At 37.6% G+C, this 23,768-nt stretch overlaps 1 protein-coding gene across 6 annotated transcripts in view; it reads left to right on the top strand.

The window, feature by feature from the left end:
* Obsc (Obscurin) overlaps positions 1-23,768 on the top strand; it is a 252,766-nt gene that overhangs the window by 109,158 nt on the left and 119,840 nt on the right. For all 6 annotated transcript variants that reach the window (XM_019050687.2, XM_072301410.1, XM_072301413.1 and 3 more), the window contains 4 exons: positions 2,187-2,315; positions 4,648-4,818; positions 12,841-12,910; positions 15,108-15,203. In XM_019050687.2, coding sequence (XP_018906232.2) covers positions 2,187-2,315; positions 4,648-4,818; positions 12,841-12,910; positions 15,108-15,203 — 466 coding nt within the window. The remainder of the gene's footprint in view (positions 1-2,186; positions 2,316-4,647; positions 4,819-12,840; positions 12,911-15,107; positions 15,204-23,768) is intronic.

The following is a 23,768-nucleotide window of genomic DNA, read 5'->3' on the forward strand; positions in this document are numbered from 1 at the left end:
GATAACGGCAACAGCTTTAATTAGACCCTCGAGAATTTCGGACACGGTCGATTTGGCGTCAACAATTGAATTATTACCAAGAGCATATTTCCCCAAAAATAAAGCAGCAATTTTCTCACGGAAGCGGCGCGGTAAGAAAATCCCTCTACGCTGATGTAATATATATCGCGGAAACCTTAATGTTTCATCAGGCACGCTACTCGCCCGTACAGAACATAAACCGCTTAACTGTATCAGAAATGTAATTATGCACACGTCATTTTCGTCAGTATCAACAGAGCTCAAGTCGGATTTGGTCCTGCGTGGCAACGCGGTGTAACAACTATTTCGTGTGTGTCAAAAACGAGATTTATACGCAATTATTAATAGGCGGTCTTCCGTTCGCAAGAACCGTTTTGAAACACATCAAAGATGCGACTTTATTAATGGGTGCTGTTGCTTTTCGCGTGCCTGAGATGTCAATTAAATGGCTCTCTTGAAGGGGGTGTCTAGGAGTGGATTTCGCGAGGATTTTCCACCAAGTTTGTCGCAATTGAAGCATTCACCTATCGTCGTTGATGGTGGTCTATGCGTTATGTGACTACGATGTTACCTTAGATGTCGTAAATTACGTCCTTGTTGACGATTTAAAATGTAATGACGTCAAACAATATTGGAATCAATGTAGATACTTTTTTCTTTAAAATTTGTTGTTGTATAGTTTCAAAAACAAACGGACAGTTTTAACCAAAACCAGCCTACCGGTATATGTTGCCAACTAAATTCTCGTCATGCCTATTTTTTGTCTTTTTTTAACAGAAATCGAAACAACGCAACATTTAGAACATTTATGTAAATTTTTCATGACTCGTACATCGTAGTATAAAATTATATACTTACGTAATTTGAAATCAGAATTTTGCCTCGTTTTTTTTAAAAAAAAAAAAAAAAACAAATAATAAAACATCTGAGGAAATTAGACAACATCTAATGTAGTTACGCTGACTTCGGTTGAATCTGTCCATACATTTTTCGATAAGTGAATTTTCTACTTTTTTTTATCAGAAGGCTAATTTATGAAATTGATAAGACAAAGCGATGAACAAAAAAGGTAAAGGAAAAGCTCAAAAAGTTTGAATGATAGCGCCTAATTGGAACTAAATTACGGCTGGTGGGAAACGCTTATTAGTACCTACAAGGCTGCAAGAATACTTCGCAGGCCGGTGCGGCACTCTTATTAGCGCCTGCACGACTGCATGAATACTTCACGCATTGCGGAGCGCGGTCAGAACGGAAAGCGGAACGCTCATCAGCGCCTACAAGACTGAAAGAATACCTCACACGTTGCGCATACATCACTATACACGCTCTAAGATTAATATCCTTTATTTCTCAGTATCGGACCTACCGCGGTGCACACACTTTTTGGTAGATATAAATCGCGAACCTGGGAATAGATTCGACGGATTGTAGAGATTATGCACCTCTGCAATAATGTTTGCCATTTCTGATGAATTATGGCGTTTGATTATTGTTAATTAAAAACACAGCGATAATCAAAAAAACCTAAGTGAAAATGAAGCGACTCTATCGGTGAAGGCTAGTTGTTCCAATGGACTAAGGAGATTTAAGTAATAGACTAACTAACAGCAACCCACGAGAAATCCCATAGTTAGTTTATCATTCCCTCACTTAGTCTATAACAATCAAAAATCCATTTCAACCAAAGGGATCGCTCGATTCTTCTTTTGTACTCTTTGTATGTATCGCGATTGCATAAATCAGCCCGCTGAAGACTCCAGAAAATCTATTCCGCTACGTACTCATTTCATTCAGAGCCTATTCCAAATTTCAGACTCAATTTCATAGGCTTCGGAATAGACACTTGTGTGACATTTTGATTTTTTAGCTTAATTGTCATGCGTTTGTCACAAAATATTAGTGCAGCTCTTTATTCCGCCAACGCAGGGATGCAACTGAACTTTGAGATGAGGCCTATTGTGTTTCTTTCATGCATAGCTTGGCGCAGCTCACCTGAAATTTAGTAACGTTCTTATATGTTACTGGAGCGACAATTTATTGTAGCGGCAGCTATCAAGAATGTGTCACCCTCCTAGGGCGCTTTTTATGTTCAACTAACACGAATATTCACCGAATTTTGTCGCATCAATGCGTGTGACTGATCGTTCTGTGAAACTGTGTTACAGATGGATGGTGCAATCGATCAAGGATCCGACGAAACAAGGGTGGATTCCGGCGAAGATCCTGAGGTTAGAACAGAAAGCCGAAATCCCGGCTGATGACCAAACCATCCACGAAGCCCATTTCCAACGCGAGTAAGTTATTAAGAGTAGAATATCATCCATAAGACCTCTAACGAGTTTTGATATTCAACTGTTACATTCATGCAGAGTTTTAATTTTTCCTTTTTAATGTCTTAGATAAGTTAATTTCAAAACGTAATATCTAAGTCAATTATCATCTATTTCTAAGAAACCTGATGCTACGCGGGCGTGCTACGTGCTACCCAACTTAGAAGGCTATGAATATCTGTCGCAGACAAAAAGTAAAATTACGCATTTTGTCAAATGCCTATAGGCAAATAGTCAAATATTTACACGTGGACTGGAATTCCGATTTTTTTCCTACTTTGGACAATTGCTTCTTTTGGACATTCATTGCTCTTGTAAGAAAGAATTCTCTGTAAAATTCGCATGATACCAAATAATTTTAAACGATTTTTAGCTTCTGAACGAAAATTTGTGTTGACATTTTTGGCATATCATAGGATATAGAATTCCTGAAGGCCTAGGCCTTTAGATTTTAACTTTTGAATACATGAGAAGCATATGAGAGGAAGTAGAAAGGAGAGTTCGTCGATTTGATGAGTTATTTTTCCCAAATCATTTAAAACTCGTGAGACAAAGCGTAATCATCGTCATAGGACATCCGATCGAGTTCCTCCGACAGAGTGTCATGCCGCCGTCGATCCCAAACTTGCGCCCCTAAAAAGCCGTACCTTTAAAAATATATAGTAGCTACTTTTTCACATTGTGAATAGATCTGATGATAGTAGCGACTCTTGAAAGTTGATAACATACTGTTTCTCGTCCACATATTTAAATAAATATAAAACAATCGATCTGGTGAAACATCTTGCCTCACCTAAAATCGATATTTATAATGGACTTTTTTATTTTATTCAGAATTTCACCTATTTTACAATATTAAGACATTTACTGATTAATATAGAGATTAAGAATAATTATGCTAATTGGTGGGTCTATTGCAGCCCTATTGTGAGTTTGGACACTAGGACAGGGTCCAAATTTACAAATTACAACGTTACATCGTTACAATGATTACAATGTAGTTTACAATGTTTACAATTTACATGTTTGTTCATACCTGGGGGTACGGGGAGCCACGGCAGCAAGTGCTTGGGTTGTATGGATTTAAGTGGAGGAAAAACATTGTTACCAACATGCAAATTCGGCACTGTCTTATGATAATGATTGAATTATACTTGAACCACGAGCAGTAGTAACCTACCTGTAAGTTCATTGCTACATCAGTTTACTCATAAGCTCAAGCGTCAGTTTCAAATCGGACGGGTGGCCAAGCAACAGCTGGGAGGTTTCATTCAATTTAAATTTTGGACCCCTGCCGCCGTTTCGGATACGGGTTATTACCTCGAAAATTCCCCTCTCTGACCCTTGAATTATGACGAGCGTTTTTTCCACGATTGCTTAACCTAAGAAAACGCCTATTTATCACGGCTATGATCGCGAAGTCTAAACATTAATCACGGTGCTACGAACACCCGCAGATTGTTTTGAATGGGAAAATGAACTTTAAGAATAGATCAAACCGAGTGAACTAGACCACTAGGTTATTGCCAACATTTGGGAAAGCGGCGTCTTTGACCCCTCAGAACTGCAGGTCATTGCTTACATCATGATAAATCAAAAATTTGTTGGTAAACAGCGTCATTTCATTCGATGAAACAATACCACGAAAGTTCTAACTTGCTATTTAATTGCCTCAGAGTGGTAGTTTAAAATGACCGCTGTACATTTATATAAATTATCAGAGACAAAATGGTCGACATCACATCATGGGCATTAGTGCCTGCATCTTTAAAATAGGAAACTAATTTGTTTCTATTAGAAATAAAAAGTCCATTATAAATAAAGATAAGTCTATAATATAAGTCTGATAATATATAAGTCTATTATGAATATAAAGACGGCGTGAACGTCCTGTGAAAGGTTGGCGATAAGGGGTGAAGAGGAGATCAGAAGGTGGCAATTGCCTGATGATCTCTGGGAGGATATGGGGCAATGGCGACTGGGCGTCGCAGAGCGCGAGGTTGCGCTGTGAAAGCGGCTTAATGTATATGTGTATAAATAAAAAGTTGGAAGTATCCAGAATTTTTAAAAATTGAAATTTCATCAGTGTGAGCTACTGACCCATTATAAAAAATCTAGCTATATCGTCTTAAATCAAGGATTTACCCGTATTTGGATTTAAAGTCATTTTCATTTTTTTTTTTACGTACCTCCATGTAAATTTATTTATGAAATTCAATAATTATTCCGGTGATTATTTTTCTTTTTCATCTCAAAGTAATCGAAATAATACAAATTAAGCTGTGTTTTTGTTCAGGGCTGTCATCCGAGAACTAGTCGAAACAGAAGAAGAATTTGGCCGAGACATCAGGCGGGTGGTGGAGCGGTACCTTAAACCCCTAGACAACAACTCAGTACCCAGGATCATACGAGACAACAAGGATCTGATCTTTGGAAACTTAAAACAGATCTCAGATTTCCATAATACGTAAGTATTTTGAGAAGAGTATGAATATGATTACACACAGCCGAAAAAATTTTAAGAACTGTAAATCGGAAATAACAAAACATTAATACCCATCCATGGGCAGAACTATAGATTTGTTTTGTAGGAGGCAGAAGAGCACACCAAGAAAGGTTTGGAGGCACAAAAAGATATCCCGTTGAGGTGGAACTAAGGAGACTCCTCCAGCAGTGGCGAGGTGTGAATGGTCGATTATCGATATTCCTCATTTGAAGTTATGGTAAAGAATCGATTAGTGAGGTGTTGGCTACGAACACCCTGTTTATCGATCCTTTTCCATAGGTTTAAATGATATATGAATCCGTATATCGCAAAGCGCGCAACGCCTTGTCCTCCAGCTTCGTAAGAGGGCTTATACAAAAGCTCCAAAGAGGGTTGAGGGAGCCTCTTTGAGAAAAGTTTGAAAAATTGAGTCGACTTAGGGAAAAGTTTGAGCTTTTTCTACCAAAAATCTTATTGAAATACAATGTTAGAGACGGAAGTTATGTCACCCTCTCAATTAGCAAAATTTCCAACATTTTCCAAAGATTGCTAAGTAGATTTCTGCGGGGGGGGGGGAGAGGATGGCAGGCTTCCCGGCCCCTCCTCAGTGCCGGCGCTTATGTACCTACTCTCTTACAAGTTAAGTTAAATTGACTGTTAAATTAGGAGGTAATTTTCAATATTCATGCGTCACGTGTACCTCGTAATACTTTTAGCGAAGGAGCAAATATTGCAGTGCTCAAGGCATTTATCCTCGATTTGATTCCTCAATGATTGATGAGACCAAGTTGGTGGAAATCCCAATTTTCTGTAACTTGTTTGATAATATTAACCACAGAGATTTTCAAAACACACAATCCTCATTCTTTAACAGAGGGACTTGGTGTTTCGACGATTGCTAAGCTTCAATTATCAGGTTCTTATATGAACTATTTTGCCATTAGAAAGTACTATTATTGACTCATTTTCCAAACGCTATGTGTGCCATTAGTTTTTTTATACAGATAGGTGTTGAAATGAATGAGTGAAAAATAGTAGTTCCTAGTCGCAAAATGTAATCCGAAATATCGTGCTCAGGCAGTTCGATTCGCAAAATAACAAGATCCAACCAAATACAGTAGAATATCGATTATCCACGATTCTGGATCGTGCGTGATTTTATCATAAAACATCGGAGGCTCTCTTTTTAAGGTTCAATCATGTAAGAAATAAGGGATGCCCAGTCACAGGCCGAGCGGCGCAGGATATAACAATGCGTCTTAATGCAAAGCTTGAACATTGTGATAACGCTTTTAGTGCAAAAATCGGATTACTCAGTCTATGGAAAGATAGAAACGCGGCAAAAAAATGGAAAAACTACCGATCACATCCTGTATCTTACTTTAAATCTGCGATACTTGATTATCCACGATTTTTGATTATCCTACGATTTTCCATTATCCGCGATTTTCGATTATCCACGAGTCTCGATTATCCGCGATCCCTACGTTTCCAATCATTGCGGATAATCAAGACTCTTCTGCGCAATGTCCTCCTCTACACCCAAAATTAAAAGCTATAACATTCAAGTTATCGATTCTCAAGAGGAGTGTAACTGAGAATGATTCGGCACTGAGTCATTAGGGAGCTAAAAACAAAATTTGCAGAGATACCGGCAAAAAGAACGTTTAACAGGAACGCGGTCCATCGACCATCACGTGGGAGCGAGGTCATTAACTTTTTATTGCGAGCGTGCAAATTCGTCAGCCGGCAGGAGGGTTGTTTATTGCCGCATTTATGTATCGATCCAATGAGATCTGAAGATCAAAACACAGACGCACCGTCATGGTTGAACCACCCGGTCAAGCAGAATCCAGATTATGCCGACGCATCGAAAATCGATAGTATCGAAATTCGGTGATTGTAGAGGGAGCTTTTCTGCGTCCGAAGTTTCGATGCATCGAAAAAGCTCGCTTGTCTGACTGTGGAGGTTGCGGTCCGAAATCGACAGTTTACCCGATCGGAAAAATCGGCGAGCAATAAAGCTCTCCGCGAGTGGAATAAACAAACCACGTGAAAACGACGGCTTGTGAGTGTGACGCAATCCGTGGGAAAAATTTGAGGTTATTTGACGTCACGGCCGCCACGGAGGAGTTGTCAAATCGATGGTTAATAATGAACTTTCTTTCCCTCGTTCTTTTCAATCTAACTCATTTTTCTTTGATTCAAAAACCATGCTTCGAAGATCAATACCTTTAATTTTGTCGTAAAATGAAGACGTATAAGGTAAGGTAAGCTAATATATTTTTTTTACCAGATGAAAAGTTTTCAGTATTCATTCTCATAGTGATAATAGTGACAACTAGAATTTTAATTTACAGACAATTTTATATTGAAAAAAAAGATGATATTTTTGAACATCTTAATTATATTTATAGTCTCTGTGTTGATATTAATTCTGAAACCAAATATAGTATCCTTAGTAATAGGATGAGAGGGGTTAGGTTATGGGGGGTTGCCCCGCATAGCATTGAAAACTTAGAAATTGAATTTTATCACCTCCATAACGGAAACCATATAATGTTACAAGCTGATGTACGTGGTATCGTATCGTTTCACCAGAAATTTCTCTCATTTTTTACTGTATTTTCCTGGTTCGCTGCTTCTACCATATGAATAGTCTTTAAATTCTGTATTCGCAATAAAAATATTGGACTTACACTACTTACAGTTATAAAATATTCCAAGAGCACTGCAATGCAGATTCCATTATCAACTCTGTCCCATACACTTTATGTATTATTTCCGCTCCACAATAAATTATTACATTTTTTAGCCCAGAAATAAATACCGATGAGAAAATTACGGAGCCACTTATCTCAGATTGAGGCGTTCTAGATTCCTTGTCTCATTTTATTTTCTCGAAAGATGATAGAGTATTATTTTTCAGCGGAATGCGGTGTGATTTTTTCCTGCCCTCGCAAAAATATTTGCTGAAAATTTTTTCGCAGGAACAGTTTCTAATAATCTCCACAAAAATGAAGTGGGGGCCGAAATTCTGAAGCACTGTAATTAAGATCTGTGCTGTCGTAGTTTCCCTGTACCTATGTACGTTTGGAGTGGCTTCTTTCTGTGAATATCAAAGTTTATTTCTGATTTAATATCGATATGGTAGTGGTACCATTTCCAAGAGAACAGCTAGTGTAAATATACACCTAAATCGTTACATAGGGTCAGCCTGGAAACAATGAATCTAACTAGGGAAGGAAAGGCAAGAGAGAAAAGAAAAGCAGGTATGAGATTGAACAAGAATCGATCATAAATGTGGACAGCAGGCTGTCGGTTTGGTCCGCTGCCAGAGTTTGCAAAATTTGCAACAAATCAATCGTGTGTCACCTTACTTTCGCCGAAGACTATGTTGTCAATTTTTCTCCATACTTCTCCTTTCAATAAGGATAAGTTTGTGCTGAAATGGCGATTATGAAAATATTCTCTCAGGAAGACTACAGGTTCGTTTTTTTCGCCACGGTATAAATATCTCAGAAAATAGTGCCTCATTCTTGCTGTAAATTACAAACCCTAAATTTTTAATTGGGTGGTGGACTTGTTCGAGCGTAATCAAGTCGTTTCATATAATTCAAAATTAGTTTAAAATTAAACTGCTTGCAAAATTTGGAATTTTAGATCAGTTTTAAGAGAAATTTCGTTACGCATCTTGAATCTCGTCCCATATACACTTTTTGTCCCTCGTTAATGTACTTTAATATTGAGTCAAATCTGTGATCGTGGATCTGAGTGAAGATTTTTTGTCCAATCCTTTTTGTGGCACTCAATTCAGTGGCGTGGCATAAATTGCGATGTATCGATTGATCGGCCGTTTAAACCTATGGAAAAGTATCGATAAACAGGGTGTTCGCAGCGAACACCTTAATAATAGATTCTTAACCATAGGTTCAAATGACATAACAATCGATGTATCGCAAAGCACGCCACGCCACTGACCCAATTATTTAAAATTCGTAGTCATGTTTAATTTTTGGTTTACTTTACCTACTCAATGTAAATTGAGCTCATGTGCACCCTAACTCCTGCAAGCAAACTTGAAAGACGAACATTTTAATTCAAAAGGGTTGTTATAGACCATATCAATTTTTGATAATGTGGGTGCCAATTTTTCAAATAAAGTCGGCTTTGACCGTAAATGTACTTAAAATTTATGTCATGAATTTTTCCTTTCGTTGACTAGTTTGGCAATCTGGCTCAACCTTAAGAGATTGGACTTTCAATTTCCGTTGTGAAGTTTCTAGAATTTCATATTTTGTCTCGTGGAGGCAGGCGAAAAAAGTCGAAAACAATGGAACGCGCGGAGAGTCCCGTGTTGTCATATTTTTAAATGTTTCATTCTCATCCAACTTTGGGATAAATAATACCTTATGAAGAGATGGAAACAACCATTAGCACGGGTAGAATGACATGATGGGTCCGCAAAATTTTCAGTACCACGTAATTTTGAATTTGACCATTTGATCTTCATCTGTCACCTAGGGTGCTAAAAATTAAAACTTTATTTTTTTACAGAGACCTTAATTTTAAGCTGAGCCGCCTTCGCAAATCGTGTCAAAATCTTAACTTCCACTCTTCGTTTTATCCGTTCTGCTAAAATTTCCGATAAATAGTTGCAACAGAGCATAGTCGTGAGAGAAAGTCATAAGCAACTCTTCATCGATCCCAAGAATGAACCCAAAACTGATCAGTTTTGCAGTGTTGTACGTACAGCTTTGAATATATTTCAAATATTTATTCATTTGTTTTGAAATGAAAGCACATGAAAATAAATTTTCAATCAAATTTTCCACGAAGAAAAAGTGACTCGAAATTCTTAAAAACTGAAGTCGACACTCGCAATTCCATTGCTCCTTTACAGTTATTCCCAGTGTATCATTTGATATAGCCAATGTAAGCCCTTTACAATATTAATTTGGTCATGTAGACACGGTTGTTTGACTAGATGCGCAAAAAAGGCCTTCATGGTCCTCATACCTCCATAAGGACACAAACAAAATGAAAATTTCACATACGTTCCATCTATAAAGAAGAATATACTGAAATATCATGAAATAGACTCATTAAGAATGTAATTCTCTCACCGACAAAAATATTTATTTGGATAACATTGGGTCATAATAACATGGATATTTGAAGACAGTCGTTCATTGAATTAATTGAGAAATAGAAAGTTAAAAACGTCACATCTGCAGTCAATTTCCGCTGGAGAATCGTCATAATCTTTCTGAGGCCCATTGGCCAAAAAAAGATATGCTTATACCGTAGCCACAAGAGATTCATGGAAGTCTAAAAATCGTAGACCAATTAACAAGCGGTGCAACTTTTCTGTGCTATAAAGATACAAATGATCTGACCATATGTACCTGATCTCCGCATGTCACAAAAAAATGTGGTACCATTTACTATGAGTCTACTTGATTTTTTACACGGAGATACCATTCAATAAAAATAACCAGAATTGTAGTATGATTCGACAGAAATCAAGCGATTCTTACCATATTACGGTAAATGCTACCATAGACTTTGGTGTTTATTACCATACTCGTATCTCTGTGTCAGATTATGGTTAAATCTACTAATTTTTTTCAGTGTATATGCTTCAAAAAATATACCTCGCCTCTCAGTAAAGTGACGGAAAAATGACGGCACGAATTGACAAGGGAGGTTGACGTATATTTTCGTCTGGAGGTTTGGCCGTTCGACTGACGTAATCTCTAGCTTCCGGCTCCGGGAGCGGCTCAAGTTTAGACGAAGATGAGACCATTCTGTCGATCACCTGCTGTGTGTTACAAAATTGCGGCGCTGTTCCAAAATCCCTCATGACAACAGATGTGGAAATGATGGTTTATCACGCGAATATCGGCAACCTTGCTCTCGCCTCTCCATCGAAGTTATATCGTGCCTGACAGACGGAACGGCGCGATACAATAGAGCTAAACATGAGATTAAAGTTTCAGGGTCACCCGGATATGAAATTTGTTTTTCCATCTTTAGAGTGAAAAGTTAACTCTTCTCTGCACCCTGCACGGTGTTTGTGGAAAAATAATTTTCTGACATTATTTTGTGGAGGAAATTGGTCAAATTTTGGGGATCGGGCAATATGTGCAATATACTCATCTGAGCACTGTAACAAAAATATTGCCGCAATAAATTTTAACGTGGAACACTAAGGAAACCTTGAAAATTAGATTGAATTGCATCAATCAATGATTTGAAAACATTGCGACCCAGTCAACTGCATGCTGTTGATTTTTTTTATCAAACGGAATATACTTATGACGTGAGTAAACTTTTGCGACATGAAACGACGAAAAGTATGTAGACTGAAACCTCTTTTAGATGTCCACTAATGGCAACGCTGCTTTTTCCTAATTTGAATGTGCGTAAAACAATCGATTCTAGCCCTTACCTATGATGGATAATCATAGTGAATTTAAACAAAGAAAGAATAGTGTTGTCGTTAGCGGACCAAAAAGCGATTTCAACCTAAATACGTTTCGCGTTGCAAAATTCCCTCTTGTATTAGGTATACTCCTTCTGACAGAAAATTTAATGATGCCTTGACCCATTACTTTGCTTAAGTCAATGAATTTCATGGAGGAAACGAGGTTAGATTGCATTATCAGTACGGTCTATATTGGAAAATGTTTGTGGGCTTTATATATAATGTAAAAGTAACAAAATCGCTGTTTAATGCGGTTGTGGCACACAATTTTCAGAAGATCCAAGCACATCGCACAGCCGAGGTACACCAACCATAGGTACAGGTCACAATTTTCAATTAAAACCTCAGACGGTCATTACTGAACACGTCAGTTTTTCAACAACAAAAAGAAAAAAAAAATATGAATTTCAAATTTAGTCTGATTTTAGTCTAAGCCCAGTATCCTAGATTTTTTAATTTTGAAAATGTGTCTAAAAATTCGAGTTTCCCGTCCAAAAATACCGCCCTGTAACCAAATTTCATAAATATTGATCGGTACATGAGTCGAGTTAGCAAACCTTCAAAGAGACGAAAATTCACGGAGAGCTTCGGAATAAAAAGAAAAAAGAAAAAAAAAACCATTTTATTAATTTCCTTGTTAAGAATAATACATGAAAAGAATTGCCGGAACAGTAGGACATATTTATTGTCTTTGATGTAATTGAATATGCCCGAGTTTTATGATTCTGATCGGTCACAGTACTCGCGAGAATTGATTGCAACAGGCTCTGGTTGGGTTAAGTTAGGTCACGCAACTAAACTAACTCTCCGGCAAAGCTGGAAGTATCACTCGAGTTGAAGGCGCCCGAGTCCCGAATTTGTGCACACTACTTCTACAACATTGATCAAAAGAACTTTCCAGCTCTTTAGTTATTTATTTCATTACATTATAAGCAGCCTTGCTATTACAAAATCCGCTTACGGCGATTTGATGTTGCCAAATTTTTCCTGATAAGCACGGATTTTCCGAGAAACGTGTGTAATTTTACATTAAGTTTTTTCTCAATTATTTAATGTACCTGTAAGATTTTCGGGAAACTTCGATCAATAGAATATTGGGGCTCTTTATCTATTTCAGTACCTTATACGCAGTCATACCAAGAATAAAAATCCGCTTATGGTAATTTTATGTTGCCAAATTTCTCCTGATAAAATACAGAATGGAAGGTGGGAGTCTCACTCGAGTTGAAAGCGCCCTAATCCTGAATTTGTGCACACTACTTCTACAACTTTGATCCATGAAACTTTCTAGCTCTTTATCTATTTCATTATTTTATAAGTGACCATGCTGCAACAAGATTCGCTCTTGGTAATTTGATGTTGCCAAATTTTTCCTGTTAAAATACAGAATTTTCGAGAAACGTAAGTAACTTTACATCAAGGTTTGTTCCCATTATTTGTCTCTCAATGTTTGTTGTTCGCAGGTAGTTACAATTCAATAGATTAATACTAATTTCCTATATTTTTTGTTTCAGAGTGCTAATCGAGGGGGTCAAATATTACGCAAATGAGCCACGACTATTGGGGAAGACATTTCTCAGACTGGTACGTAACATCTCATATTATCGGGAACTTCTGCTTACGTTTCATGACACATTTAGCGAAAGTGCTATGACATGTATAATATCTTAAAGGAAAAGAAAAAAAGAGGATATGTTCTGTAATACTCACATTAAGTATCTTGGTTACTTTTACGTCTACTTCGAAAACCATTTGACGTGCATTTTTAAAGACTTCGATAATTTTTCTTCTTTCAGTGAAAGGTATTTTGTGAAAATTTCAAGCTATGAAACTTGTTCGGTTTATTTTCAAAAAATGAAAAAGGAGCGTAGATTTTGAAACACCGCAACCAAGATACGCATTTTTCCAGGTTCAACGCCGATGTGCGCCTCGTCATTGATTTTTCTCTTAAATTTGACAATTTATTTTTTAAAGACCTTACTTTGGCGTCTATAATACTATGATATCTTGAGCTATAACATCCAGTATGAGTTTTAAATATTCCTTAAATGAAACTCAATACTGATCTTCCAATCATTGAGTGGAAACTAGAAAGAAATATAACAATCGCGGCGATTTTACTCATTAAATTTTCCAAAAATTTTCCTGAGCGAACGAAGGGAAATTATACAAAATATCGTAGAAGAATGATCAAATTTTGTACCATTAAAAAATGAAATACTGTATAATATTCATAACGTCGAGCCTAAATACGAGTTTTCTATTTTCACCATTGTGCTGCACCAATACGGTTGCAGTCCTAAGATATGATGAGGGAAAACGCCGGAATTACGATTCATCGGATAGGCAACTAATGCAGCTTTAGTGTATGCGAAATTGTATCACGGCTTTTTGAAGGCGTTTTCTCCGTTCGAAGCTACCGACACTCCCCAGTTAGTGCACAGTACGGCGCGCGTATCGTAGCTACCGCCATTGAACCGACTGAAGGTTGATCTCAGGCAAAACGTCTCCATCATACACATGGTGACTATGTTCTCTTATATAACTCTATCCACCTTCCCAAAAAATTACTTTTATATCTATTTACTTTTTTCTTTAATAATAAAAGTTTCACCAATTGATGCTCAATAAACTCTCTAATACTTGCAAAGGTGCTTACCCCTAACGATGCGGTTAAAGCATTTCATTATTCGTAGGTATTAGTGTGGTTCTTTCCACTACACTCTCCTTCCAGAGTTGCTAGGAGCAATTGTCAAATTGATTCCCAAAAATTACAATTACACTTATTGAATTTACCCGCAGATGATAGAGGCGATCTAATTTTACAGTTAACTCCACTCTCTCCTCACTTTTAATGAACCACAGGGGGGGGGGGGGGGACCTTGGAGGACAGGCCGCGTACATTTTGCAAAAATGAGGTATTAATGATTTGAACCGAAACTAATCTTGCAATGTATATTCCGTAAAAATTCACACCCAAATTCCATCTTTAAAGCATCAAAAAATTAATTTGAATTTTATTTCCACCATTAGGCTTCGTGAGATTTTAAGATTTAAAACACGTATTTCTCAGAATAGTAAAAACTGCACTTATGCGCCTTGTTCTCCAAGCCCCTCATGTGCATTCCTCACTCGAGGTATGTTTAAGCTGTCACCAGAATTGAAGGGTGTTTGGAATGAGGGTAAAATTGTTGAGAGCTACTTTTATTTGATATTGAGGAAAAGGTTCTAAAAGTAAAAAATTACATTCAGAATTTTGCCACCGATAAACTTTGAATTTTTGAGGCAAAAATAAAGTATACCATGGATATAATATTTATATCAACATCTGTGGATAGTGGTGCCGTGGTGCCTTGTACCGTCGAATTATGTTATACCCTTCAATCACATATTATTATCTTCTGCCTACAATGCATATCGATGGTGAAATTTTGAAAACTTGTATCTCGATTGGAGTGTTTCAATTTTCGGTCCTACACTTCTTCTTGAAAAGAAATCTTCGTGTTTAAATAGAACATTTTTTAGAAAATATTTTTAAAAAATTGGATTATGATTTTTGAAACGAAACGAAACGAAGTCCTTTTTTTAATATGTCTTTGATATAATAAGAGTATAAAATCATATTTTTAAAAAAAATCTGACGCCGAGGTGCTAACTTCAGATCCGATATAAAAATCAGTCACGGTGCAATCCCGAAGTCATTACACTTATCCATTCTTACTTTATGACCATCATTTTACCACATCATTAATAATTACTGTATTTTATTTTTCAATCACAGGAAAGAGATTTTGACAAACATGTCACGTATTGTCGGGACGAACCAGCAGCTCAAGAATTTTTAAATGAAAACACAGATGTGCGGGATTACTTCGGGGTAAGTGTTCTAAAATATTCTACTCTCCAAAACAGCAGTCCACAATTTCCACAAACAGTAGCTCGTGGGTCCCTGAGCATCCACAGTTCCACAGACATAAAAATGTAATTATACAAGCAAGCATAAAATAAAAAGCTTATCATAAATACTTTCATTATATATAAAAAACAAAAAGAGCGTAAGTGGTACATCTTATTATGGAGTCTCTCAACTTTGGTCCTCGTTGCCTAATACTGATGAACATTTTAGAATCCACCCGATCCAGGATTATATCAAAGTCTAATTTTGTTTAATATAAGAATTACAGCAGAGGAAAAGTTCAAAAATTAACCGCAAACATTTGATTACTCAATATGATGAATTGGGGGCTATGGCTCCCTGGCCGCTGCGCAGTCCAACCCTCAGAGGGCAAGGCCCGCTTCGCGGGCTATCGTGACTTAATATAAATAGGGCGGGACTATCAAAGGACCATCCCCATAGGCAGCCGCAAAAATTATGAAAATCGATCCGGTAGATCTTCCAAACGAACTTAGATAAAAAAAAAACCAGCATTTGCATGGTTTAAAGGGAAGAATTCACTTAGTTATCACCCAGATGGACCGGAGTAATAAGAAATGCAAGGGTTGGGTAGTAAGAATTATTTTATATGACGACCCCCCTCCCCCCCGTCAGCTATCACCGAGTCTAAAGACGCATAGAAACATGCGGTGGATACCATTTTTCATCGTGTTTTTTCATCATCGACAAAAATAATAGAAATTTTAAAGAGAAGCAGTTTCAACACTAAATTGTTGAAGAGCGCGCTCATATAGAGGGTTATATCAGATGAGGATAGATTGATTTTGAAAATTGACAGAAAAATAAAGCGTGCCTTAATTGAAAATTTGACCGGGAATTCAAGTTTTTATCATAAAATATCCACTGACACATAGTTTCCCAATAATCGACCTAATAGGAACTGATGTGGTATCTTAGTCTATTTAGTCACTCGGATTTTTATATTTTGAAAATTTGACCGGAAAATTCGAGCTTTCCGTCCAGAAATACCGACCTGTGACTAAGTTTCACAAAAATCGATTTATGCATGAGGCGAGTTAGAATTTAATAACCAAAACTACAAACTGACAATAATTCACGTAAGAACTCTGAGAAAAAACAAATCGATGAGTTTCCTTGTAAAATATAATGCATGGAAAGTAATGCCTGAACGGTAGAACAAGTGAATTGCCTCTCGTGTAATTGAACATGGACGAGTTTTATTATTCTGATCGGTCACAGAGCTAGAGAACCGTTTGCAACAGACTCTGGTTGGGTTAAGTTAGGTCACGCAACTAAACTAACTCTCCGGCAAAGCTGGAAGTATCGCTCGAGTTGAAGGCGCCCAAGTCCCGAATATGCGCACACTACTTCTACAACTAAGATCAAAAGAACTTTCCAGGTCTTTATTTATTTATTTCATTACATTATAAGCAGCCTTGCTATTAAAAAATCCGCTTACGGTGATTTGATGTTGCCAAATTTTTCCGGATAAGCACGGATTTTCCTAGAAACGTGTGTAATTTTACATTAAAGTTTTATCTCAATTATTTAATGTACCTGTAAGATTTTCGGAAAACTTCGATCAATAGAATATTGGTGCTCCTTATTTATTTCAGTGCCTTATACGCAGTCATGCCAAGAATAAAAATCCGCTTATGGTAATTTTATGTTGCCAATTTTCTCCGGATAAAATACAGATTTTCTGAGAAACGTGTGTAATTTTACATTATGGTGTGTTCTCAATTATTTAGCGTACCTATATAATTTTTGGGAAAATAATCCCAATTTTTCTGAAATCTAAAAATTATATACCGGGGGGGGGGGGGGGGTCCTAGCCGCTACGCGGCCTGACCCCCATTAAGCGCTTTGCGCCCTCCAGGGCCCGCTTCGTGGGTACTTGTGACTTAATAAAAACAAAAAAGCGGGATTATCAAAGTTCTCTCCCCCATCAGTAGTCGCCAAATTCAAGAAAATTGGTCCTGTAGATCTTTCAAACGAACTTTGACCCCAAAAATGACCACTTACACTGTCTAGATAGGAGAATTCGCCACTGTATCACCTGAGGACTGGAGTAATAAGCAAGGCAAGGTTTAATACAGAAAAGGCACCCTTAAGCCACGGTAAGTGAAAAGAGAGTATGCTCTTCCCTTAAGCACCCAAAATCTACAAAACGCTCTTCTCCGTTTGTTTCATTTCAGCCTCGGAGGGAAATTTTGAAACCTAAGAAAATTGGACCTATGAGAGTCGATTATGAAAACGCCTATTTTCGTACTCAACTTGCATTGGTCCAATAAGAATTATGTATAAAAATCGAATTTTTTTTTGAAACTTCCTTCCAAGACTGATACGAAAAGAATGGAACGGAGAGTTTCGTCAATTTTGGATGGTCTGTAGCAAAGGATCATACCCTTGTTTCCTTTACCTTGCCCCATGGACGTTCCCGGCTGTCTTTTCTGAAATCGAATTATAAGCAAGTACGTGGTGACGAACTAAGACTCAACACCTCTGGTTTAGTCCAATTTTCTGCCACGGCTTGGCGGGAATTTCAAATTAAGCTCATCGCCTTTTACCCTGCCTAGCTCCCCGGTCTACCCTGATATAAAAAAACCGAGTCATATTTCCAAAATCTGAAAAAAGTGGGCTCATTTAGAAAGTATATCTCATTAAAGACCGCACAAATCATGGAGATCGGTAAAGTAGAACGCTAGAACGAACTGTGACAAAAATGCAAATTTATATTGTTCAAATATCACAACTTTATCACGTAAACTAGAAGAAAATACACCAAAAAATATATGAAAAAATATTTTCTAGTTAAATTATTCGGACTATCTTTGTATTTTATCTTTATCACATAATATATAGATGCCAGGATCCTTTTTCAAAAATCCGTTTAGGATAGGCTCATCGAGGGACTTTATCGCCTGTTGATACTCGTAGTCACAAAAATCACGGAAAGTGACTCAGCCGTAGAACTGTCACCAAAAATGAAAATTTCGAGGGTCAGAGAGTTTAATTGTAGAGATAGGATGACACGATTACTTCGTCCGCCTTACTTCTCTCTAGGCCTCATAATCATCGTGAAATTTGATCAATTTCTTCGAATCATTTCAACTGATTGATTTGATGAGTTACTTCTTTTGGTGCATTGTGTTGTAATAAATTCAAAACGATCAGTTCAAGCCTTTGTGCTTTATTTATAACCGGTAAAAGATAAAAAATTCAAATTTAAAGCACACCAAATGGAAATGCAACAACATGATCTGATTAGTATCTCGCAGCTAGACAGGAGGAGGCAATTGATGCGACGCGAAGTTCTTGACTGCAACAACGTCTGAATCCGAGCTCGATGGAAGCCCGTGTTGCATATACAGAAAATCGAAGGCGCACTGGCTTTCTCTTATTCCCAACGTTGCGATGAACTTATGCTCACGACAAACGTATGTCCTCGCATTAACTCACAACAACACTCTGCAGGAACCATTATTTTTAATTCATTGTAGAAACAACGTAAGTGCTCTTCGTTTTCGTATGCTTGAGCATCTTTCATTTTTCCCTCGAAAACATAAATTCCTCTTGATCAGACTTTCTATTACATTGGTTTCATTAAACGTCTGTAATTGATTAAATAATTAGCAATACAGCTACTATGTACGTAGGTGATTCTAGATCAAAGACAACCTTGCGAGTTGTGTAAGTTAACATTCTCTGTAAATCTGCGTAGTTCAAACGTTTTGTGGCATCACACACTTCGTCATATGTTGTCTTATCTCTCCCCGTAATAGAAATCGAGCTGTTACTCAAGTCGTTGCAACGGTTTGACCCCTAAATTAAAATTCAAAACTATTTTACAATACGCAGTCAAATATTGTCAAGATATCTCAATTTGTGTATGTTTGAATAGGCGGATCAAATGATTTTTCCTAAATTTTGGCAACATCGATCATTTAGCCGATATTCAGACCTGTATATCACCCGCCCGTCATGGTGAAGTGTCATCGTTCTATTGGCAGCCAAATGAAACGAATTTGTCACGTATACAAGAAAAACACTGCGGTATTTTGCTGAAATTCGTCAGAATTGTGGTTTTCATGCCCAACATGGCAGCGCTGAATTGGCCACCACGATTGAACGCCTTTATCTGCGTATTTTTGCCTATTGGGTTTGGTGAGCAGCCAAATGAAAAATGCAATTAATCGATTAAGTCAATCTCAACCCATCCGCTGCTCACAGACGTTCTCAGGCGACTACAGATCTAGCTACGTGACATTCGTCTAACAGAGTGTGCCTAAAGAGTGTGCCTCTCAGAGCAAACTCTCAGACTGTAACTCACATAATGAATTCAGTTTCGAATGTTGCGGTAAAGCTATGCATATTATTGCTCCTGCTGCGGAAATTACAAAATCTACTGTACTATTTGGGGTCATTGATAAAGACAGTCTGTGATTCAAGCCTTACAATTAAATACAAATTTCAAAAAATTACTAAGATGCACTTTTTTCGTTCCTCTGATGTAAAGGCGTGTCTCTATTTCCACTTTAAGCGCTGTTGTCCTTATAATCCCATGCCTTCCAGGGATAACGTAGTAATATGCACTATCAGTAGTGACATTATCATGGGGATTCTCCATAATATCGAATTGGATCCAAACAATAGCAATGACATAACCTCTTTCAATGCTACAAATAAGAATGAATCGATACACATATCGTTTTTCTGTGACGTGGCACGAATAGCGTCTATTGAGATGCATCCTTAAGTAAGGGGAACGACGATTTATTTTAAGTGTTTACAAAAATTCCTATTAGTTTTGTTGCGTTCATTGTGTTTTGATAAGGAAAATAATCGGAAGGCAAGTATAGGACAATTGAATCAATGAGGACGAAAACACACCAACTTGGAAAAATGAAAATAATCAAGACACACATAAAACTGCACAGTAGGTGAAGAATTTAGTTTAAGAAAAAGACTTTTGCTACCGAAAGACAAGTACTTACGGGCACATTAAAGTTCCAAGTTGGAACAAATGCACTAACTTCAATGATCTTCATGTAAATTAACTGTCTTTAATGGAAGTTAAGCATTTTCGAGTTACCGAGTCGGTGTGTTTTTGTTCTCACTGATTCAATTGTGTATTAATGCTTGGAGCTTCCAGACTTGTCATACTTGATGATGTCCGTCTAATATTTAAATTTTACTTTTAATATGAGTTAAAATATTGGTCAAATAACAACACAATAATAAAAATGGCATCTACCATGGCAGTGTGAACCATAATTTCCTCCTGCTTAGATTGATTTATAATGATCAACTACTACGAATGTGTGCGCCACGCAATAATAAATTTAGGATGGACGAAATTGCGACAATGCTGTGGATGGCGTCATTCACTTTTTTTTCAAGAACGGGCCACATTTTGCAATAAGGAACGACAATCCGGACGTATTTATGCTGAAAGTAACTATATGTGGTTAGAGTTTGTGTGCAACTTAGTTCTTTTTAGCATAAATACGTCCATTTCTAGCTCATTTTAAAAACGACGGATGTATAATAAGTTTTCCTGTACTTATAGGTGCTTTTCAGATGAGCCGAAAATAGCAGTTCATATTTGCAAAATGTAGTCCGTACTATCTCCGTAAACTTCCAGTATGAAACACATTCTGCAATGTATGCTGACGGACGTCATCGAACAGAATAGCTCTCCTCTACTTAGCCACGTGCCACGTTACAGTGACATACCAGTGGTCACGCAAATGGATCTTAAAGATTGAAGAAAAGTTATCCTTAGAATATAAAATCATCTTTCCTCTCGCATAGTAAATATTCAGGCAGTCCCCACACTGCTAGATTCAACTGATGACCTCAAAAGTTTCAAAAGATTACTTGACCATCTTCAAAAAATCAAGAAGTTGAAATCTTGTGTAATATACGGGCACCATACCTAATGCATTCGATAGGCACAACATGGTCGGATGCTGAGAGGAAAGGGGAGAGGGAGGAGGGCAAGTCGATCCCCAAAAGTTCAAGGACATAGAAACCGAGCTCTATTTATATAAATTGATGACACGCTGACATATGGTGATATGATCGGGACAAACCCACTTGTTTGCTCTAATTTATTCTCGTGTTTTCGCGACTCACTATTCCACAGCCCAGCGCTCAGCTGCGATTCACGGTCGAATGGTTTCAACTCTGAACGTTCCGCCGGGCAAAATTACACCGAGCTCGAGACTTGGAGACTGATGTTTTCAAAATATTATCGTCTTTAGCGGAAAGTTCTCCGCGAGATGGTAAAACAGAGTCAATATGGATACCCGCGCGCTTTCCTCCCACCATGGAGCAAAAGTAGGAGGTAGTGGCAGTTTTCAGTTGTTTACACCGTGATGTGGACGGATACAATATGGCGTCAATATTCTCCGAAAATCCTGAGTTTAAATTTTGAAAAACGAGCCGTAAGGTCCGCTACTCGTAATTCAACAAAACGTATGAATTAAAGCATTTTTGGTTCCATGGCTCTCATTCGTAAACTGCATCTTTGAGGATAAAAATGTCTGTACCCCCTTGCGTCATTAAAATAAGATCCATACACCTCGACCGGGAGGGGGGGGGGCATGAGGGGGTCCGCGGATTTAATGGCAGATAATTATGTTGTCTCTAACGTGAGCTAAAGATAGTGGTATCTTATTGCAGAATGTAGTCCCCTTGAATATCCATAGTTTTAAGCTTCATAGAATCGTTAGTCTAGTTTTGGCCGTACGAGAACCCTAGTTTGTTATGGGCATAGAATCTCAGCGTTAGGAATTGAGAAAAGCCGGGTCGCCTTCAATTTTTCGTATATGCAACACGGACATCCACGAAGCTCGAATAGTTGCGTTCAAATGTTGCAATCATCAACGTTACATCAAATTGTTTCCACTCCTCCGAGAGCGAGGTACAAGAATCCGTTTTTGCATTTCCATTACTGATGTGTTCTTTAAATTGTATTCTTTTTATCTTTTATCAAATGTTTTTCCAGAGCGCAACAAACGTTGTGTAGAGGTTTTTAAAAATAAGTCGGATTTTCCCGATGAACAAGAAAGAACATCGAGAGAAAGAAATATCACGCGACGCTCTTTTTTGTAAGATACTGAAAGAGTAGAGATGCTTTGGAACGTAAAAATTTACCTACATCAATATTATTTTTAAAAATGATATTTGTGGAGAATTTGTTGAAAAATTGTGTGCAGCCACGTGATAAAGTCTAAAGTCTTGACGAAGTGTAACCTGATTTTAAAACAGACAGATGAGGCTAAAAAAAGTATAAAACATCGAAGAATAAAGCTCTAAAAGTCAAGTTACACGGAAAGTAATCACACAAAGACATTTTATGCTCCGCCTCCTTCCATTGGCGTATCGAGCAAATGGGCAACATTGTTTTTCTCCATTTAAACCTATGGAAATGTATCGATTCTTTTAGGGGTCTGGTGCTCCGACAAGAATCGAATGTTTAACATAGGTTTAAATAGAGGGAATGCGGTGTTGCCAAATTGCTGGATCATGCCTGTATCTCTTTCCCTGCACCACCAAACAAGCTTCTACGCATGTTCTCCTGATTGTACCTATATTTTCGTGTAAAATGTCAGTACGAAAAAAATTGCAGCGCAAGGCAAATAAATTTTCAAAATTTTCCCCGTGCAGATCTCAAGTAACTGTCATTTTTACCCCCTCTTTTCTCAAATGCACGTCCTGAATATATGCATATAATCTGACCCACTGCGCGGTGGCATTAATTTCGACCCGATCGAGGCGTTTGACGATCTCCGTCTCGCGACAGTTTGACTCGGTTCCCACCGTTGCCATATTGCATTGGGACATGCCAATTTACAATCCTTCGCAGGAAGATATAAAAACTATTTTTGGGCAGTTCGGCATCAGTGTTGGTTCCGGCTCGTTCCTGGACATGTGCCTAGCCGCGAAGTTGAACTCCTAAGCTCCAGACTTCCACTTCTGTCCGCTGCCCAGCCCCCCGAGCCCGAATTTCTCGCCGTCGCATCACTATTTTTACGCCGATTCGCTTTCCCACGTTTTCTCGCTCTTTCAGATCGACTTGTCGCTAATTTCATTTCGCGAGTTCGTTTCTGGAAGCCTCTGAAACTGAATGGAGAAAAAACTTTGGTTTGGAACCTGAATTTGGCTATTTACGGGTCAGGAGCCCTCGATTTCTGAAAAATTAACATCCGGATAATTGGATCGTATTTAGCAAGAAGTAACCAGCACGATTTGCTGTTGTAAAAATGTTGCTCCTTCATAATTATCTGAAAACTCTCCCAAAATAGCAAATAGTTTTGACTTCTCATAAACAATTTTTTTATTTTAATTGAAAGTATTTTTTTAAATTTTAATACTGTACATAATTATATTAAGTATTTTTTTAAAGAATGGGAGCGGTTGCAATGCTTTGAAAACACTGGTGTCTCACTGATTCCTTTTTGTGATCCAATTATTATACTGCTTGATAGAGAGAATTTGAAATTAAAATCAATCTTA

Source organism: Bemisia tabaci, chromosome 6 (assembly GCF_918797505.1).
Source record: "Bemisia tabaci chromosome 6, PGI_BMITA_v3".
Lineage (NCBI taxonomy): Eukaryota > Metazoa > Arthropoda > Insecta > Hemiptera > Aleyrodidae > Bemisia > Bemisia tabaci.